The sequence below is a fragment of the Eretmochelys imbricata genome, chromosome 3 (assembly GCF_965152235.1).
Source record: "Eretmochelys imbricata isolate rEreImb1 chromosome 3, rEreImb1.hap1, whole genome shotgun sequence".
NCBI classification, from domain to species: Eukaryota; Metazoa; Chordata; order Testudines; family Cheloniidae; genus Eretmochelys; species Eretmochelys imbricata.
The window spans coordinates 58,327,755-58,347,814 of record NC_135574.1 but is presented as its reverse complement, the minus strand read 5'-3'; the positions used below and the strand labels follow the sequence as shown (position 1 = coordinate 58,347,814).

Below are 20,060 nucleotides of genomic sequence, written 5' to 3'. Positions count from 1 at the left end.
GAATGTGAACCTTCAACCAAAGAGACTGCACTATACTGCAAACTTCTGAAAATACTTTCCTCTGTCCACCAGCATCATCTCTGTTCTGCCCAGGTTCAGCTTCATCCAGGTATTCCTCATCCAAGCACTGAGCCATCTTGGTTGTAGTGGTATGTTTATGTTGTGAAAGATAAGTAGAGCGGTGTTTCATCTGAATATTGCTGGCACTTAAGTTGATGTCTGACCAGTTCACCTACTAGAAAAATGTAGATGATGAAAAGGACAGGAGAGAGCACTGATCCTTGTAGAACCCTATAAGTGAGGGGGTTAGTGGTGGAGAAGCATCACTACTTCTTGGGTGTGTCCCTCCAGGAAGGACTCAAACCATCTTAGTGCATTATCCTGGACTCCTGCCACGACTCTCAGGTGAGACAGCAGTATCTCATGATCAACAGTGTCAAATGCTGTAGAGAGGTCCAGGATGAGAATGCATGTCTGTCCACTGACAGCAGATCATCCATTAGTGCCAATAAGTTTGAGTTTCATGTCTTGGCCTTAATCCACACGGATGTATCTAAAATGTTAGCTTCGGTCAAATGAGCTTGTAGTTGGCCTTTTGCCAGCTTCTCTATGAGCTTGCTCTCAAATGGGAGGTTTGACACTTGGTGATATTTGGCAAGGACTGAAGTATCTAGAGTGGGTTTCTTCAGTGTTGGTCTGATTATTGTGTGTTTGAAAGAAGAGTATCTCTGAATGAGGTGTTCGCACTTTTAGACAAGAGTGGTACCAGCTGTTCATGACTCTTTCTCAAGGCTAGGAGGCTGGCATTCACAAATCTTGAGTTGGGACTTCTCCAGGGTACCTAGAACTTCCTGAAGAGTGAGTGTAATGAACTCTGGGAATGTAGCTGGGATGTTTGTTGGCGGACGGGTGCAGGCAGAGTGAATCCATGCTGTTTGAGAAGGCTTCCTAAATGTGAGAGATCTTTTCTGGAAATTCAGATGATAGTTCTTTGCAACAATTGTTGCTTGGCTCTGATGCAGACAGTAGGCATTTAGGATTGATGAAGTGATTTACCATCTTGGGGTAGGGTTTGGAAGCCTCAATGGAGGCTGATATGAAGGTTCTTTTGGCCTCTAATATAGCCTCAACATAAGCTTTAAGAATTTGTTATATTTCATCCCGTTGGAATCAGCCTTTGTTTTCCACCATCAGTGCTCAAGTTTCTGCCTCTTTCTCTTCATCCAGTACAGGGTGTCTGAAAACCCAGGAACATCTGTGTGGGCCAGTGTGTCAATGGTCGAGACCAGAATAGAATAGTAATGATTAAGACTAATATATTGTCACAGTTATTTTTAGTAAAAGTCATGGACAGGTCATGGGGAATAAACAAACATTTATGGGAGCCTGTGGCCTGTCCCTGACTTTTACTAAAAATAAATGGGGGGGGACAGGGCTAGGTAAGGGGGAGGAATGACAGCTGAAGTTCCATTGGGGGGAGGGAGGGAAGACTGACAGGCAGAGCCTCCTGCCATGGTGGGGAGCACAGCCCCAGCGGGGGGGCAAAGAGGCCCCCGCTCAAGCTGGCTGTAAGCCGCGGGGCAGGGGCACACCGTCCTGGTTCCAGCCCCAGTTGCAGTGCAGGGGCGCGCAGTCCCGCCTCCAGCCCTGGCTTCAGCCCCTGACAGTTGATGCCGAAGAAGTCATGGAATCCATAGCTGCTGTGACTAAATTTTAGCCTTAGTAATGATTCATCAAATCCTCAATTCCTCATCCTGTGCCTGGGGTGCTGTTGCCCCTCACCAAGCTTTATAACATAGGTCCCTAAAATGTGGGGTGTGCCCCCTTAGGGGGGAATGGAGGAATGTTTGGGGGGGAATGGAGGGGCCCAGGCCAGCTCCCATGAGAGGCGGGGTGAGAGCACCACCCAGCCCTGTTCCATACCCCCAACTCTGCTCAGACTCCAGCTGTAACCCTGGCTCCACTCCCAGCACCAGCCTTGGCCCCTCAACCACAGCCGGCCCCGCTTCCAGCCCCCAGCTGCAGGTCTATTCTTGGCCCCAGTCCCACCCTCTAGCCACTGCTCAGTTCTCAGCCCCAAATCCACCCCAGCTGCAGCGTCAGCCCCCTTACTCCTGTCTGCACCCCCCCTTGAGAGCTGTGGTCTTGCTCCTGGCCCCTGGAAGGGTGTAGATAGGGGTAAGGGGGGCATGACAATGACAAGTTTGGGGACTACTGCTTTAGAATTTGGAGTCCACAAGACTCTGGTCGAATCAGGATCATTTCTCTTTCTTATTGCCTGGATGCTGGAAAGTCCCTGACCATGGCCTTAATCAGGTGATGCTCTGTCCAAGATTGTGGCTGAACTGTAATGTCCTTTATATCCAGGACGAAGATCAGGTTCAGGATATGTAGAGGCTGAAGGTCTCCTTTTCTGGAAGATGTCTCTTCCTCCAAGGTTCCAAGCATCTTTGCCTGAAAAAGGCTCAGTCATGATCTTTGAGTGGTATAAGATTGAGGTCTTCTCTGTTTCCTCTAGCTGCTGGTGTATATACGCCTAGCAACTGGAGCCTGGGCTGGGATTCTAAAATGCAGAGCACCAGCTGCATTTGTGATGAAGGGTGCAGAGTCTTTGAAAGGGAGATCTTTAATTGCTGTCTGCACCTCCCCAACCATGCAATGTTAAAGACCATAGCTAGGATTCTATCCTTATGGTGTCAGAAGTTGCCATATATCTAGCCGTTGTATTGGAGGCATCTAAAGTGTCCTGGGAAGAGGTTAGTGCTACCAACTGCCCCCCCCAAAATTTTTCTCTTTCACTTTTTCTTGCTCTCCTGAAGAACGTTATTAGCAAAGTCTAAGACCTTGGACCAGTTCAAGTAATTGTATCTTACTGACAAAGGGTAATAGCAATTTTTAATTGCAGGCTAACTGATCAGTAATTAGAGACACTTTAGCCTCCTGCCTTTTGGTGTAATTTTTGGTTGCAACTTTTTATTATTTCTCTCATTGGCCACCATGACAAGAAAGTGAACCTGGTACACAAGGTATTATGGATACAATCTTCCTTCTGAAAGTATCTAATACAGTTTATCTGCCTTCTTAGATGTCAGTGCAACTGATGCTTGAATATCCCAGATATCCTCTGCCAGTTCCAACAAGGCTTCATTGATAGGTAATCCCTAGCGACTACGCATGGAGTATATCTAAGAGCTTGCAGGAGTTCTCCGGTACTACCTCCACAGGAGTTTCTATTCAAATTCTATACGGTGGACCAATTCCTGTGACTTTTGTAATTGGTTGAAAAGGAGCTGAAGGAACCATTGCCTCATCTTGTGATGAAGAAGCAGCGGCCACAGACGGACTGAACACCCATGGAAGGATGCTTTTCTTTTGATATCTTTGGTAGGTGTGCTCAGTGTGTTGCAGTGCAGTTTGAGAAACAATACCTTAAGACGGTACAGGAGAAATGGACCTAATTCTGGAGCAGGTGCAGATGCAGGTTGTCCCAATTGTTGTAATCCCCAGGCATTCCAGTAGGGCCAGCAGTCTGTTATAGAGGAAAACACCCAGAGCCAAGGTGGATGTCACCAAAAAAAGACTGCCTGTCTCTGTAAACCCTAGATCTTGACAGAGGCTCTCAAATCTGAGTTTTAAGGGTCATATGAATATGACATCAGGGAATAATCAGTATATTATTTTTTACTTTGATTTGAATCAGATAAAGAGACGAAGCACTCCTCATCCAGAAGAAGGGTTTGGGGGTCTTAGGATCCACACCCAAATGTGGCTCAACCTGTGTTGAAGAGGTACTCAGAACCACAGCAGTAGTGGTAGCTGGCACTGTAGAGGAGACTTTCAGGACCAAGGACAGCAACAGTGACTCTGGTTCAGCTGATACTTGACGTCTCCCACTACTGCAAATGATCTCAGTTCAAAAAACATTGCCTTGAGAAGTAGAGAAGGGGTTTATAGCACCAGAGTGAACTCTGCTGATGTGATTGGTACCAAATGAATCATCAGTACTGCAGTCTCTGTACCACTCAAAGATGGTGCCAAGGGTCCAGCGCTGCTCCCTTGGGGGTCCAGCGCTGCTCCCTTGGGGGTCCAGCGCTGCTCCCTTGGGGGTCCAGCGCTGCTCCCTTGGGGGTCCAGCGCTGCTCCCTTGGGGGTCCAGCGCTGCTCCCTTGGGGGTCCAGCGCTGCTCCCTTGGGGGTCCAGCGCTGCTCCCTTGGGGGTCCAGCGCTGCTCCCTTGGGGGTCCAGCGCTGCTCCCTTGGGGGTCCAGCAGTACCTGATCCAGGCAATGAAGCCCCCTTAGACTGGGAGTAGTAAGGCAATTTCAACCACTTTACTCAGGTCTGCAGCAGGTGATCTACCTTTATGCTTCCCAGAGAAGTGATCCTTTCTACCCCATCCAAAGTTTACTTGGGGATCTAAACAATCCTACCAGAGTCCACAGCCAGGATTCTCTTGGAGGATGGGGCTCAACTATTGATCTAAAGCATTACTAGAGCACTTCTGGACCTAGGGTGAGCTTTTTGGGGGTGGAGGGGGCAGAGAGGTTTCTTTGCTTGCACAGATCTAAGGCAGGCTACAAAGTAGTCTAAAAGGAAGTTTGAGGTGAGCCTCTCTCAACTTCTGGTCCTTTTTGAAGAAGACTACAGATGGAAAACTTATCAGGTCTATGTCCTTTCTCTGAGACAAAATAAGCATTTTGTGTGGCCATCACTAAGCAGCATGCGGGAGGAGGGGCAGGTTTTAAAGTCAGGAGACTTAGTTCAGTTATGAGTAATTCCCTGTACCAAGGGAAAATATTTTCCCTTGAAGAAGAAAAATAATTATACCTAATATTCCTCACTGTACTATAATCCTAATTCTTGAACACATATTTACAAGTACCTACAAGGAAAACAGTTTACACGAACGCATTGAGGCCTGGACACTGCCAAGGTTTTGTCTCAGAGCCACAAGTAATAAGAAGGAAATTAGGGACAGCTGAGCCCGCTCCACCCTTTCAGCTTGCGAACTGAACAGAAGGACAGTCAGGGTGACTGCATGGCCCCAGTGGATGCTGCTGGCCAAAAGACAGGACACATGCATACCCAGAGTGGATTACATATGGACAATCATGTCAACAAATGCTTTTTGGAAAACCCAGTCCACTCTCTTGTACAGTCCTTTTTCACTGCTCAGCTGAAGGGCTTAATTGAAGTTAGGCAGACTCTACCATACTGAATGGCAACAGCCTGTCTTCTGGCTTCTCTTTTTACAACTGTGGTAAAGTACCACTGCCAGAATGTCCAATTTGAGGATTTTTTTTTTTTTTTTGGAAGGCTGGAGGGCCCAAGCTCCCAATTTTCCCAGTGAAACTACAGTCGATACAGTTAAGAATGGGCTTCTCAGTAAGCTTCTCCCCCATGCTAAAATACCATTTCAAATGGTATTTAGTGACATTTAAACAATTGAGAACTATGTACACCTTGCCCTGCTAAGGTAAATATTCTTACTTGATTTGCTCTTTCAAGAATGCTGATCAGCTCAGATGCAATCCTCCAGTCATTCCTAGTGACAAGCGTTACAGCCTCCCCTGTGCGTCTAAGAGAAAAATACATTCTTACTCTTCAAGAGAGGAGAAAACTACATTGTTGGACACTTCCTACCGACATAGGCATAAGAAGCTAAACTTGTCCAAGGAGAGGAGAAAGTCAGAGTACTGAGATTTCAGAAATAACGTTGCAATTTATAAATTAAGTTTTCATTAACAGAACTGGTGGAAAAAGCTAGACTCCTCAATGGTGTTGCTTTTACTATGTAAACTGATTTATTGCTGCCCTATTAACATCTTTAGGCCTGGTACTTAATTCATTCTTGTTAAATGAGTTTTCTACAATTCATTTCTGAATATGGTAGGTCCATACCTACAATGGATCACTTTGAAAAAGGTTAGCATTTAGTACAACACTAACAAACAGTAATCTGAACTCTTCCAGAAAACTAAACATTGAGCACATTAAGCCAAACTCAGAAAAGCACAAAATGGACCCACAAGTGGTTGGGTGAATGCACACATTGCAAAAGCAGCCTGCGTGTTTGTATTCGGTCTAGCCTGAAACGATCTCTTCTCTTCTCCTAACGAATTATTCTAGTCAGAAGTAGGAATAATCTATTAGGGAAAATATGTTTAGTGACAATCGCAGGGGTGAAACATGGTAATAAACCATAAACAGGGGTACTACAACCCAGCCTCTGTCCTGCTCCCGTCAGAGCTATTAATTGATAGAGTACCCTCTCTACTGGCCTGAAGCCAAAGAAGAGAGCAGACAACTTCTCTAAGCAATTTACAATAGCTTCAAGGCACTACCAGTGATTGGTGCCTTCTCATGCTGCTGGTCACTGGTTTTCAGAATTTGGCCCATGTGTCTCCTGTATGTTTTTTCCCTCACAGAATAGAAATCTTGTGCACAAAAATTCTAAGCAGACATTTACTGTCACACTGCCTGGGCTAGGAAGAGACTGGACTTCGCTCTGCTTCACCTGTTGATCCTAGAAAATGTTTTCTAGCTTTATAGTTACTCCTCTCCAGCAACTGTAATGTATTGGTACATTTTTTTGAAAAAAAGTCTGCAGCTATGCAATCAGATTTGACAATATGTGGCTGAATCCTCTGTCCAGCTTCTAGACTTTCAAACCTCTTTAGATTTCTTGGATTTGGCTGTACAGAGCAGAAATATATATACATTTAAAGAGCTCACTGCTAAGTCTCATCCACATTAGGCATAAATGAGTTATCAGACGTTTTACATTCTTATGTATTGTCCATAAGAAAAATTTGCAAGACGACCAATGCTGCATTAAATGTTCCCTAGACACTCTTACTACTAACCACTTATGTGTTTCATCTGTAGATCTAACAGCAGTCTACATAACCAGATAGATCACCATTTTACAAATGGGAAAATGGAGGCACAAAGGTTAAGTGACTTGCCCTAAGTTAAGGAGCAACTGAAATTCAGAAATCTGGTCCCATGATTCTTAGTAGAGTGTTTTTTCTGACACTGAAATACTGTAACCACATACATCAATAGCTTAAAAGCAGTGCAATTTCCATATATAAAGAGATACAGATATGGAATATATATTTATTTTATAAGAACAAATCTGTACAATACATTAAAATGAACTCCCTAGAATAAAATCCAAGATACATACTAATATAGAAGCATTAGGAAAACGCCTATCAACAAAGCTCCATCCCATTAGAGGCTCAGTACAGCGTTCTTAGGCAACCTGCATATGTCTTATGTTGCCTCAGTAAAGCATCTTCATTAGCAGTTGCTGTTCCTTTTTGTTAAATCGGAAGTTCCCAAACTGTGGATCACAACCCCAAGTGGAGTAACTCCATCAGCAGACGAGGTTGCGGCAATCCCAAGTATGCAGAGGTTGTAGTTTTGCAAAATGGCACCCTCCGCACAGCAAGACCCATACATACAATGATCATGCCGCATAGAGGATATTTTTAGCTCCGCAAAATGGCATCATCCATAGTGTGACCTCACACACTCTGTATGTGTGTAAGGTCACACTGTGTGGAGAGTGCCATTTTGCAGAGCTAAACAACATCCTCTATGTGGTGTGACCTTGCATGTATAGTGTGCATGAGGTCACGCTGCACGGAGGATGCCATTTTTAAATGGCATCCTCCGTGCTGTCTGGGAAAGCAATACACGTGAAAAGGAGGTCATGTAATGGGAACTGCTGAGTTCATTCTTATATAATGGAATCATTTGTCCATCTTCTAGACTTTTAAGCCTCTTTAGGCTCCTTGGATTTGGCTGTACGCAGCACCTGTTCAACTGTTCCCCCAAACTGGCTGCCACAATGAGGGTCACCACCCCGGGGAGCGGGGGGGGGTCGGTTGGTGCGTGTGTGTCTCCCTCCCCGTCTCCCCCTTCATTATTATTTGATTAAGGCAGAATGGGAACAGGTTTAGAACCCATTGTACTGCCAGTGACTGTCATGAAACTGGAGCACAATGGCTACAACTACCAGCAAGAAGTTCAGAAATAATTATGTTCTCAAATTCCGTCTCCCAGTTTACTATGGAGACAAATACTTACTCTGTAATCTTTCATTTTACTCCTGGGGGAATGCTGAACCAAAAAATTAAAAATTCTACACTGAAATATTTGAAAATTCTGTAAAATTATATAATCATGCCAGTTTCAATTTTGGTAATTTGTTTCAAAATATTTGTCAGCAAGTATGTCTGTAACAATACAAAGCAAAAAAAAAAAAAAAATCCTGGTAATTTTTTTTGACAGATTCCTTACTAGGCATATTAATACAGAACTTTGTATAATTCATTTAAATTACAATACAGAACTGTATTTCCTGCACCTGTGAAAAGCAGTGCAAAGGCTTGGGGGAGTCAGAAGTAACGGAGGACTTGAGGGAGAGGGAAGGAGCCTAGGAGTGAACCTGGAGGGTGTTGGGTGTGGCTGGCAGGTTTTTCTTTGGGGTGGTGTGTGGGATTGTTAGGGTGTTGGAAAGCCTCCCTCATGCAGACCCTGGCTGACCCCAAGCCTCTCCCATTCAGTCAGGCATGTGTGCTTCTGTTCCTCCACCCCTACTCCAGTCTCTGCAACTGCCCTTCCCCATCCCCAGGCTCAATACTCTCACCCCACTAGCTCCTGAGCCCATGCTCCAGTCTGTCCCTCCCACTAGCCATTCTGAACCCCAGTCTGTGATTCCCCAGCAGCTCTGTGCGCCCCACTCTGCCCTAACCTGGCTCCACAGGCTGGGTGCTGTGATGAACTTCCACTCCTGGGGGAATTCTGCAGCACTGGGAACAGAATTTTGTATTTTCCCACGTAAAATACATTTTACCTAAGAAATGCTGCAGTTCTGCTTTTTGTCCACCAGAGGCAGCTGTGGCACTAGAACAGCCAGCATGAATGCAGCTGGCTGTTCTCTTCCCACAGCCGCCTCTGGTGGGAAAAAGGCGGAACTGCAGGATTTGGGCAAAATGTTTTTTTTAGCGAGAAAATAAAAAAATATGCCAGATAGAGGAATTCTGCACATCCGCAGATGCGCAGAATTCCCCCAGGAGTATCATTTGCAGTAAGAACAACTGACACCTTAATTTTAAGCATACTTCAAAATCACAATTATATCTTTAATGGAGAGAGAGTTTCCCTATGAACTTAAGTTATTACACTGTAGTGATTAAATGGCACTTGTTTTACAGGCACTATGGGCACACTTTCTATGGATCAAGGCTAAGAAGAAGTCAGAAACTAGCTGCAGTCTTTATATGACAAACACCATGTATCACCAGATGCTGACAGAAGGCTATATAGAAACTGTTTTTTCATCATCTTATTTGTTTTGTTACATTTCTGGAGTTAATTTGGCATTCAAACCTCTCTTTGAAGCCAACAAGCTGCATGACTGTAGTAAGGTGAAACTCTGGACATTTCAACTGTGCTTGTTGATTGAATTCCTAGGGAGCTGACTGAGAATTTTATACAGTAGTTTATAATGTAAAATAGATTTAAGACAAGGAAATATTAATCTAGAACATCTTCCAAAATATGACTACTCAGGTTTAAACCCATTTTCATTTTTTGTTCACAACCCAAGTAATTACCAACCTCACGCCAAAACCCTGATGTGCCTTTTGCTAATTGATTTCAAAACACACAATGCCAGAGATGGAACATTAATATTTGAAATGTATCTTGGTATACACATCATACTCTGGAAGCATCATTTACTGTTGATCTCACATTGCATCAGCAGTAAGATTTATATTATCTGTTGCTCTAACATCTTAGAAATCATATATTAAAAATATACATTAAATAAAAATGTGAGTAATCCTAAGTAGCAAGCTTTACTGTCATTTTTAAAAGATGAAAGAGAATTCAGTTTATATGTAGAAAAACCACTTACCCTGCTCGTCCAGTACGACCTACTCTATGAACGTACTCTTCAATGTTCCGAGGGAAATCAAAATTGAAAACATGAGTAATATCTTGTACATCAAGCCCACGGGATGCTAAATCTGTAGCTATCAATATTCTCACTCTTCCTGCAATAAGCATGTATGGAAAATATACATTGGTCTTTTATCTTGCTAATGTACAATACACAATCTATCCACCTTCAATGCTTATATGGCTCTCATTATCCTAGTATTGGAGTACCACACAATCTAGTGTACTTAGCCTCTCAGCACCAAGTGATGAAAGTAATTCCTATTGCTGCCATTTTACAGATGGGGAGCTGAGGCACAGAAAGACTTGCCCAAAGTCACACAAGAAATCTAGTTGATTAGCAAATTGAACCCAGATCTTCTAAGTCTCAAGTTAGCATCCCAATGACTGAACTAGCCTTCATCTTAATGCCATTCTCCTTAGCAGGACACAATCATGGACCAGGTGGGTTTTACTACACAAAAACCATCACCCAACAACAAACATTTCATACTCATATAGCCTTCATTCTAACAAAATAGAGTTTTGTTTTTTTAAATTCCAAAATATAAGAGAGAAGTCAGCAGTAGTTTAAACTATCATTTCATTTTCACTCATGGTCATTTCAATTTTTAATGGATAAAGCAACAACTTATCTTCTCTTCCTTACCACATTTTTCTAGTGCTAGTATTTGGTACATTAATACAATTAAAAATATTCTGAGTCTTACTCCCACACATTTAACATTGAAGTTATTTTACTTTTAACTGCTCTGTGTTACAAAAACCATTATGCTACTGGTGTGGATATTAAGTTTTTAGAAGTACAGACTGAAATTGCCAGGCTCAAGAGAATAGCATTCAAGGGCAATACTTGCCTTTCTTGAAGTCATCCAAAGCTTGTTCTCGATCACACTGTTCTCTGTTGCCATGAAGAGACTGAACTGGAATTCCTTGGAGACTAAAATCACTTGATAAGTCATCAGCTCTAAAGTTAGATAAAGGGACCTTTAAATACTTTAAAATGTATGAGGAATGAACCACTAGCAAATAGTTATGAACAGAAGCATTCCTATCTTAGACAAAAGTCTGCTCTAGTTAAGAAGAGACTTATTGTGACAGTACCGGAAATGAGCACCCCTAAGCAAATATGCATTTGATGAACTCTTTCAAATGTCAATATCATTCAAGTCAGAGATGTTGCCTAAGTTTTGAGGGGCAGCCTGGGAGACAAACTAGAGTATGACTGTAGATACTTGTACGGTCCCTATCATAGTAGCATTTGAAAGCCTCCCATGTATTTATGGATTTATCCTTAAAATACCCTTGGAAGACAGAAAAGAACTGCATCTATTTTACAGGGGCAGAACTGAACAACAGAGATTTAGGGACTACATAGGAAGCCTGTTGCAGAACCACAACAGAACTCCAATTCAGTGGCTTACCCACAAGACTATCCTTCCTTGGGATCACCTTTAGAGAATGTGTGGAAAGAAAAAACTAATGAAGTCTACTTCACACCTTTAGTAGCTCAAGAGCATACTAAAACCAAGCAGATACAATTTCAAGATTTCTCTCATTTTTGGCATGCATGCAGACCATTTAATGGATTCCCTTACCCTTTAATGGTAGAAAATGCTTCTTTGGGCCAGAGTGTACACTAATATTCTTTCTACAATGTACTTCATGCACACGTATTGTGAAGGTCTTTTGCTACTTTCAGCTTCAGCTTACTATCTTGTTAAATATTGGAAATGTTTCAAAGTATTTAGAATATTTTTAACAGAAGCTACCTTTTTTCTCTGTACTTGAAGGATAACCATTGGGATATTCCTCATGGGGATCAAACAGTTTCATATTTCCAATAACTCAACTCCAAGTGAACATAGTTAAGAGAACTCACTGGCAAGGGGTGTTTTCCCTACCAGTCCAGGAGAGGAACTCTACTTCAACGGCACGTACATTAAGAAAGTGTTCTATTACTGAAAAATCTGTTTTATGTACATTCATCCCACATAAATCAACTGGATAGATTTCACTAACTTAAATCCAGGAAGGAGGCAGGTGCAGAGGCTTTTTCCCAAACAGAAAGTCCTGGTCAGAGAACATATCTCACCCCAAAATACCTTCCCACAGAATTCAGGAAAAACAATACTTTTAATCTTATTACAAGTCATTATCTATGAACTGAAAGTGCTGTATGCACTGCCGCACACCTTTATACAGAAAGTAAACAGAAACCACAGGCTTCTACTTATAACAGAACTTGCTTTCAATGAAGTGGTTTCAACTCTAAAATGCTACCTACTAAGGAAGAGCTCTAACTGATACTATATCTTTTACTCAGGATACTTCCCTATCAATTAATTAAAACAGAGCAAAGACTATGTGCAAGTGAAATGTTTTCTACTTCTAAATGAACATATATTGAGGAAAGCTCATGCCCCATTTTTACTTCCTTCAGTCAACATTCTACATTATGTATTGTTTTACAATAAATGTTGTGCTAAACCCAATTTAAAGAAAATTCATATAGTCTTTTCTTTTGAAAAGGACTCACATCTCTAGCTTGTTTCAAGACAAGAAACTGCACTTCTGGTGTGCAGAACTGAACAGCTTCTGAACAAGGTAAATCTGCCCCAAGAAAACTAGTTATGACTAAGGTTAAGATTTTGTCATGGTTATTTTTAGTAAAAGTCACGGACAGGTCGCGAGCAGTAAACAAAAATTCACGGAAGCCCATGATCTGTTTGACTTTTACTAAAAATAATTGGGGGGTGGTGGGGGGGGGGGGGGAGGGGGACTGATTGAAGCCTAAGGAGAGGGCAGGAAAATGAGAGCCTGAGCCCTGCCGCAGGGGTGGCTGAGAGCTGCAGGGGCCTCTGCCCCTGGCGGCTGAGAGCTTCCCTTGCTGGCTGACAGCTCCAGCCCACTGCCTTGGGCTGTGGCAGAAAATGTCATGGATGTCTCTGGAAGTCACAGAATCTGTGACAATCTTAGCCTTAGTTATGATATTCAGCATCTTCATATAAAGAAAAGGAGTACTTGTGGCTCCTTAGAGAATAAATTGGTTAGTCTCTAAGGTGCCATAAGTACTCCTTTTCTTTTTGCGAATACAGACTAATACGGCTGTTACTCTGAAACCCATCTTCATATAATATGCCCTCAGAAAAAATCTCATACTGTTATAGTTGGATAAAAAGGTTTGGCATGTCTACATTCAATATTGACTCTACTGTACATCAGTCAAGGGAGAAAGTAGAGTCTTATAATAGTAAATATGACTACATTAACAGATTATCCTAAAAAGGGAAATCAGATTTTTAACGTATTTAAAAGTGATACTTTAGTAATATGCAAGCAAAATTGTGATAACATACAAAAAACAAAACAAAAAATATCCTAACAGACTAAAAGTATTGGAAATAATTTAAGATTTTATTATTATTTTAAGAGGTATATCAATTTGAAATCTATTTTTAATTAAACAAATTGGAAGTAGTTTCAACTATTATGCCAGGCAGAGTCCAGTCAATTAGTAGTTTAACCACCACATATTCTGATGCCTGAAAATATTCCTCTCCCCTATTATTTTGTAAAAGATTTAGCTTAATAGGAAACTGACCAGAGCCATTTTTCCTGTATCTAGAAAATGCTGCCAATGCACATAACATGAAGAGAAACATTTTTCATTCATTTTGTTATAGTAGTCTTGGGTGTTACTTGCTAGAGCAGGTAAATAGTTCCATACATTGTCATGTTCTGGGGTGCAACCCTGACCAGTGATGGGTTGTGTCATCACTTGCCCTGAAAACATGAGTGCCTTAAAACGCTCCACAGCTGTACCTCCCTTATCTGGACACTCATGCACAGCATACAAGCATGCTATGAGTGTCTGCATGATAAGCCACCCTGGTTTAGCTGCTCTGACTCCAGCAGTCCACTTGTTATACCAGTCACACTCCAGCCTCCATGAGCCTTGGTTATGATTGGAAAAATGATCCCAACACTCCCCAGTGCTGAATTTTCCCAAAACCACGTGCTTTGCAATGTCCAACCCTTTCCTGGACCATTCAGAAAAAACAAGGTTTGATTGGTCTTGTAGAGAAACAAACCGCACAGCTCAGTACTTTAACTTGAGTTAACAATCACTTTAATTCAAACAGCACTGGGTTGATTTAAGTAAAATAAGTTTATTAACAAAAGGAGATAGGATTTTGAGTGAGTCCAGGTACAAAGGATAGAGTTAGAAATGATTGCAAGCAAATAAGAGACTAGATGCTAAGAGTTAACAAAACTACATCTTGGTAAAAGGTAAAAGTTTTACCACATTACCTTCTTGCAAGATGGCTGACCACCCATCTGATTAGGATCTTCCTCAAAGTACTTAGTTCCTGTATCTTCCTAAGGTAAAAGATACCTTGGGGCTTTTTGCCTCTCTGTTTTATAATACTGTGAACCTCTGAAATGGATTCTTCTGAAGAAAATTCCATGCTAGTTTCTTTCCCTGCTTGTGTTTGCTAAAATGCAAATGAATGGCCACTTGACATGTGATTGCTAATTGATTCTGATGACACCTGGTTGGAAGTGTGGGCCTGTCTTTTGTCTGGGAGAAACCTGTTTACCCACTCCCAGAATTGTCTAGTAAACACATTTTAGTTCCACATTTCCATTGTCCCTTGGGCATTTACCATATGTACACCAGACAAGGATAGTAATTATCAGTGTGTTAGGTTTTCCAACGATACCTTACATGACACATCAGATACAGTTTATGACATTAATGAACTGGGGCCCACTGAACTGGTTAGGACAGCTGAAACTCACTACCAGATACCAGAGAGCCCCCTGCCCTCTTAGGGCTAGTCTACACTAACAATGCTAAAGCACTGCCACCGCTCTAAAAACCCCACCTCCACGAGAGGTGCAGCTCCCAGCGCTGGTGCACTGTTTACACTGGCGCTTTACAGCACTGAAACTTGCTGTGCTCAGGGGGGTGTTTTTTTCACACCCCTGAGTGAGAAAGTTGCAGTGCTGTGAATTGCCAGTGCAGACAAGCCCTTACATTGGGATGCTGTTAGAGCCACATACATGTGTAACTTAAGCTGCCTGTATTCATCACATTCTCAACACTTATTCTTTGTACCTTTACTTTAAAGAAGGATTCTACTGAGTTTTGTTTATTCAGCTTTTATAAAGAAATGTATTCCTATTATCTGTATTATTGTAGGGCTTAGAAGCCTCAGTCATCAGAGGTAATCGTACTTCAATAACAATTTGCTATGCAAACCTGGAGGCAGAAGAATAAACAACCTTCTTTCAAAACAGGTCTAGTTTCTTTCTGTGTTGGTCAAATAACAGAGGCAGTTGGAACTGCTCTGCCCTATGTGTCCTTGGGGGAATTTGTTTAGATTGCAAAGATCCAGGATGGGATGCCAGCTGCCTGACTTCTTCTGAATCCAGAAACAGTGGGAGTAGAAACCCTGTCCCATGTGCTGGGGAGGGACCTGTGCTATGGCTCCCAGGTGCAGAAGAGGACTTATTTTTCCCTGTAGAATAGACTTGTGAGAGGGGTCCCTGAAGAGGGAAGGAGGTAGGACGGGACAGATAGGAAGGGGATGGATATCCTTCCTTGACTATCTCTAGAACCCACTTGTCTGAGGTGATGAGACTACGATGGGAAAAATGGAGCTAGTCAGTCGCCAAACTTTTGGAACAGCAGACATGGTGGGGATGACTGGAACAACGGAAAGCTTCTCAGGGCCTTGACCACACCTTCAAAATTGTTGCTTTGGTACTGGTGCATCAAATGAACTCTGATGGAAGAATGTGCAAGGCCTTGGTCCTTCAGATGAAGCAGATAATCCAAAATCAACTGGACTGAAGAATACAAGGGGGAAATGCCCTGTTCAGCTGCCCAGTGGGAAAATCGCACAGGCTACCGCTGGGTGGAGCACCCACTCGTGGTGAGAGGAGAAGTCCCTGCTTACCTGATCCGCTAACGTCTTCTTGACCCCCGGGAGGTGACATGCTTCTAGATGGATTCTGTGGCGGATGCAGAAGTCCCAAAGACGGAGTGCCTCTTGGCATAGGACCGAGGATTGAGTTCCTCCGTCTGTTGATATAGAATATTGAGGCTGTGTTGTCTGTTAAGATTCTGACCACTCCGCCCAACAGGTGAGGAAGGAAGACTGTGCATGCCCTGAGCTCTCTGATGTTTATGTGTAAAGTCATCTCTTCCGGGGACCACGTACCCAGGCTCTGGAGATCATCGAGGTGTGCCCCCAAACCGAGATCCAAGGCGTCCGAGACCAACTTAACTGAGTGGAAAGTGCTGTTGAAGGGGTCTCCTTCCAGGACATTCTGGGGGTTGGACCACCATCAGAGTGAGGTGAATATCGTTGCGGGAATGGTGACGACCTTTTCCAGGTGTTGCCTGGACTGGGAGTAGACAGTCGCCAGCCATTGCTGCAGGAGTTGCATCCGGAGCCTGACATGGTGCACTACATATGTACATGCCACCGTGTGACCTAGGAGGTGCAGGCAAACCCTGGCCATGGTCAGGGGAAACGCGGAGACTTCTGCGATGAGATCCGCTAATGCCCTGAACCTCTCCAGTGGCAGGAACGCTCTACCAGAGGTTGAGTCGAGCACCACTCCAATGAACTCTATCCTCTGTACGGGAACTAAATGTGGATTTTGTGTCATTCACCAACAGGCTGAGGTGATGTCACATGGCCAGCAGCACCGTGACGTCCCCAAGGACCTGGAGTTGCCTTTGACTAGCCAGTCATCAAGTTATGGGTAGATCTGGATATCTCTGAGGTAAGCTGCCACCACCAGCATGCACTTGGTAAATACCCGTGGTGCTGTTGCTAGGCCAAACCGAAGGACCTCAAACTGATAGTGGTTGGGACCTATCGTGAACCGGAGAAAGCATCTATGGTCTCTCCGAAGCTCTGGATACTGAACGGGAGTCCTGGGAGGGCTGAGTCAACCCCCATGGGTTCCATGGGTACCATGATGCTGGCCACGGAATCTGAGACCACAGAGCTAGCTTTGATGTCATCCCGTAGCCTGCAACATCGGTGCCAGAGCTTGTCCTGCAGCTAGGGAACCTCGTTCCAAACCCAAGCTAGAGTCAGAGTCTCTCTGCCCTTGTCCGAGGTCCGGAGACCAGATGGAGCTGTGAAGCTTCTGCCTGTCACGGTCAGAAGCGTGTTGGCTGCAAGAGGGCAGCCGCTGGCAAGACATCCCCCACGATGGGGAGCGTTGCCATAGGAGAGACGACTGTGGTGGTCCAAACACGGGTTTACCCAGTCACTGGGACCCTGCAGGGGCTGGAGTGGGCGGCACCGGGAAGGACATAATCTCTTGTGCTGCTTGTAGGACCTCCGGCATGGACAGCACCCATAGCAGACAAGGACCTCTGTTACTATCCAGGAAGTGGGCTGGGTTACACCGCGTGACCTTAGCTGGGGCCAGAGATCCCAAAGGGGGTGAAGAGGTGCCCGAGACAGTGTCTTGGTCCACCCCAGATTTATTCTTTCCCTTGCAGGAAGCTGGAGACCTTCCTCACCCTGTCTTCTTGGCTGTGGACTGGTGTCTGCTTGCAGACTGTACCGGTGGGGCACTGCGCACTGAATTCATGGTGCTAAGCACTGAATCAGAGAGCTGCTCTGGCATCGGGGTAAGGGCAAGCTAATGTCATGCTCCTTCTTCGTCTTGGGCTTGAAGGACTTGCAAATTCTGCACTTATCACTAATGTGATCTTCGCCCAACCATTGAAAACAACTTATGTGGATTGCTAATGGGCATGGGCCTTTTACAGTGATCACAGGGCTTAAAACCTAGGGACCAGGTCATGCCCCATCCTCAGGCGAAGTCCCATTCGGGACCTACTAAGTCTCCAAATAGCAGAAAAGAAACTAAAACTAGAGGGAAACTATATACAATATACAAGAGGTAAACGAATTCGAATGAATAAGCAGCAACAGCTCTAGCTGAAGTAGCAACAGTTCCATGCACTGTCACTGGCAGCAAAAAGAAACTGAGGGGGGTGGGCAGGCGGCATCCTATATGCCATGGCATAAGCGCACCACTCCACGGAAGCCAGAGCCAGTCCCCTACGGATACTGCTGAGGGAAAAACTTCCGGCACTGGTGCATGTGGCGAGCACACATCCCTAAGCTGAAAGGACGTGAGCAATCACTCAAAGAACCACCTTAGGAAAAGTGGGCTCTGCTAGCGGATCCTGTCCTAGACCAAAGACAGTAGAGAAGGAACTGGGGGCGATCGGACCTTACAGAGCTATATGTACATTCTGCGTACAGTGTCAGAGAGGGGACGTGTGCATGTGCTGGTGAAGAGCTCTGATCCCAGTCACAGGGGGTGCTGCCACACTTACAGTGGAGCACTCAAAGGGACATCACTTGAAGAACTCATTTTTCTCTTGTTCCATTAGCTATGATCACTTTTTTTGAATTACCAGTTCACTACAACATTCCTTTGATCGTTACATGCCAAAATGTTCATAAGTAACTATTCTGTAGTTTCTAAAGTTTTAATGGAATTTTACTAAGAAGAGATGTTTGCAGCACTGTCAAACTTTTAGGCATTGAGTTAGGAGGGCCAGGTTGTGTTTTCTCTTATATTACAACCACTACGAGAGATCCTGGAACGGGACGAGTGCAAAACACACCCACACTCAAGTCTCTTTGCAGTCTTGACTCTGCTCTTTTAGGAGTGGCAGAGATAGAGGCCAGGATCTGCCACAGATCATTGGCCATCTTAAAGATTCCCTCATTAAGGGGCACAATTTATCTGCCAAGAATCACAGGGTATAAGATGCCAGTTTCCATGATTTTTCTTGGACAATTGCTAAAGGAATCTCTAAAAGGTGTCTGCCATTAGTTTCAAGATACCTAGAAAGGCCTCCAAGTCACCATCATCAGACAGTACAACTTCATCTAGCAAATTACCATAGATGCATGAGGAATTGAATATTCCTCCTGATCATCACCACCACTCTGCATGAATCATAGAATATCAGGGTTGGAAGGGGGATCATCTAGTCCAACCCCCTGCTCAAAGCAGGACCAATCCCCAATTTTTTTTTGCCCCAGATCCCTAAATGGCCCTCTCACGGATTGAACTCACAACCCTGGGTTTAGCAGGCCAATGCTCAAACCACTGAGCTATCCCTCCCCCCAGTTTGAGAGCCGCAACCTGCTGAGGGGTCCACATCATTCTTGGAGACCTAGCCAGAGTGGTCAATTTACGCCCAGATGAAGTGGGGGAAAAAAATCTAACAGGTCCTGGAAATTGAGCTCAAGGATTCCAGGGTGGCCAATAAGGCCAGGTCTGCACACCATAGGGATATGGTACATAAGGCCAAGATGAAAGAATCCAGACAGTTTGGACCCAGACCAATTTGTGTCTTACTGTAGGTAGAAGAGTGTCCTGAGATCCCCTTCTATGGCTCCCACTTATAGATTGTGTTGACTCAGAGAGAAGGGTTCCTACTATCCCCTGAAAAGGAAGAAGTAGAAGAGTAAACTTCTTTGAGAAGAGGCTGATTGCTGAAAAAGTTAGGTTGAGATGATGTTCCATGAAATATGGATACCAGTGACTACGTAGGTTAATTTAGCACACTTTTTGTCTTTGGTACCCTTGGTTCCACTACTGATATAGGTCTTGCAGATATTATCAGTCTCATGTTGAGAAGAGGAGCTTCTGGTTCAGGTGTAATTAGCCAAGTTTCTAGAAGATGTAAAAGTAAATGGTTCCAAGGTTGTATGCATCAAGGAAGGTGTTGCCAAAGGCAACAGTACTGCAGGGATAAGTGCCAATGAGGGGCTCATCTCTCACTCTGTTGCAATGTCATCAGTGTTGATGTAGCTGGCGCTGATACAGAAGGATTGGTAACCAAACTCAACTGGCACGTGACTGCCAGTGCCAAAGAAAGTGTATCAGGTGGGACAGCTGAACCATAGTGCACATCAGGCTTTGAAGGGAGTACTGAGGCACAGTCACAAATATGACTCTTCAACTTCCTTTTTGACAGTATTGGGGAAGATGATCAAGTTGGAAACTGTTTTCC

At 43.9% G+C, this 20,060-nt stretch overlaps 1 protein-coding gene across 5 annotated transcripts in view; it reads right to left on the bottom strand.

The window, feature by feature from the left end:
• Positions 1 to 20,060, bottom strand: part of DDX43 (DEAD-box helicase 43) — a 64,271-nt gene that overhangs the window by 8,686 nt on the left and 35,525 nt on the right. For 3 of the 5 annotated variants that reach the window (XM_077812687.1, XM_077812688.1, XM_077812689.1), the window contains 3 exons: positions 10,833 to 10,946; positions 9,936 to 10,070; positions 5,489 to 5,576 (listed from right to left, as the gene is read on the bottom strand). In XM_077812687.1, coding sequence (XP_077668813.1) covers positions 5,489 to 5,576; positions 9,936 to 10,070; positions 10,833 to 10,946 — 337 coding nt within the window. The remainder of the gene's footprint in view (positions 1 to 5,488; positions 5,577 to 9,935; positions 10,071 to 10,832; positions 10,947 to 20,060) is intronic. The other 2 variants (XR_013345580.1, XR_013345581.1) reach the window with 2 other exon arrangements.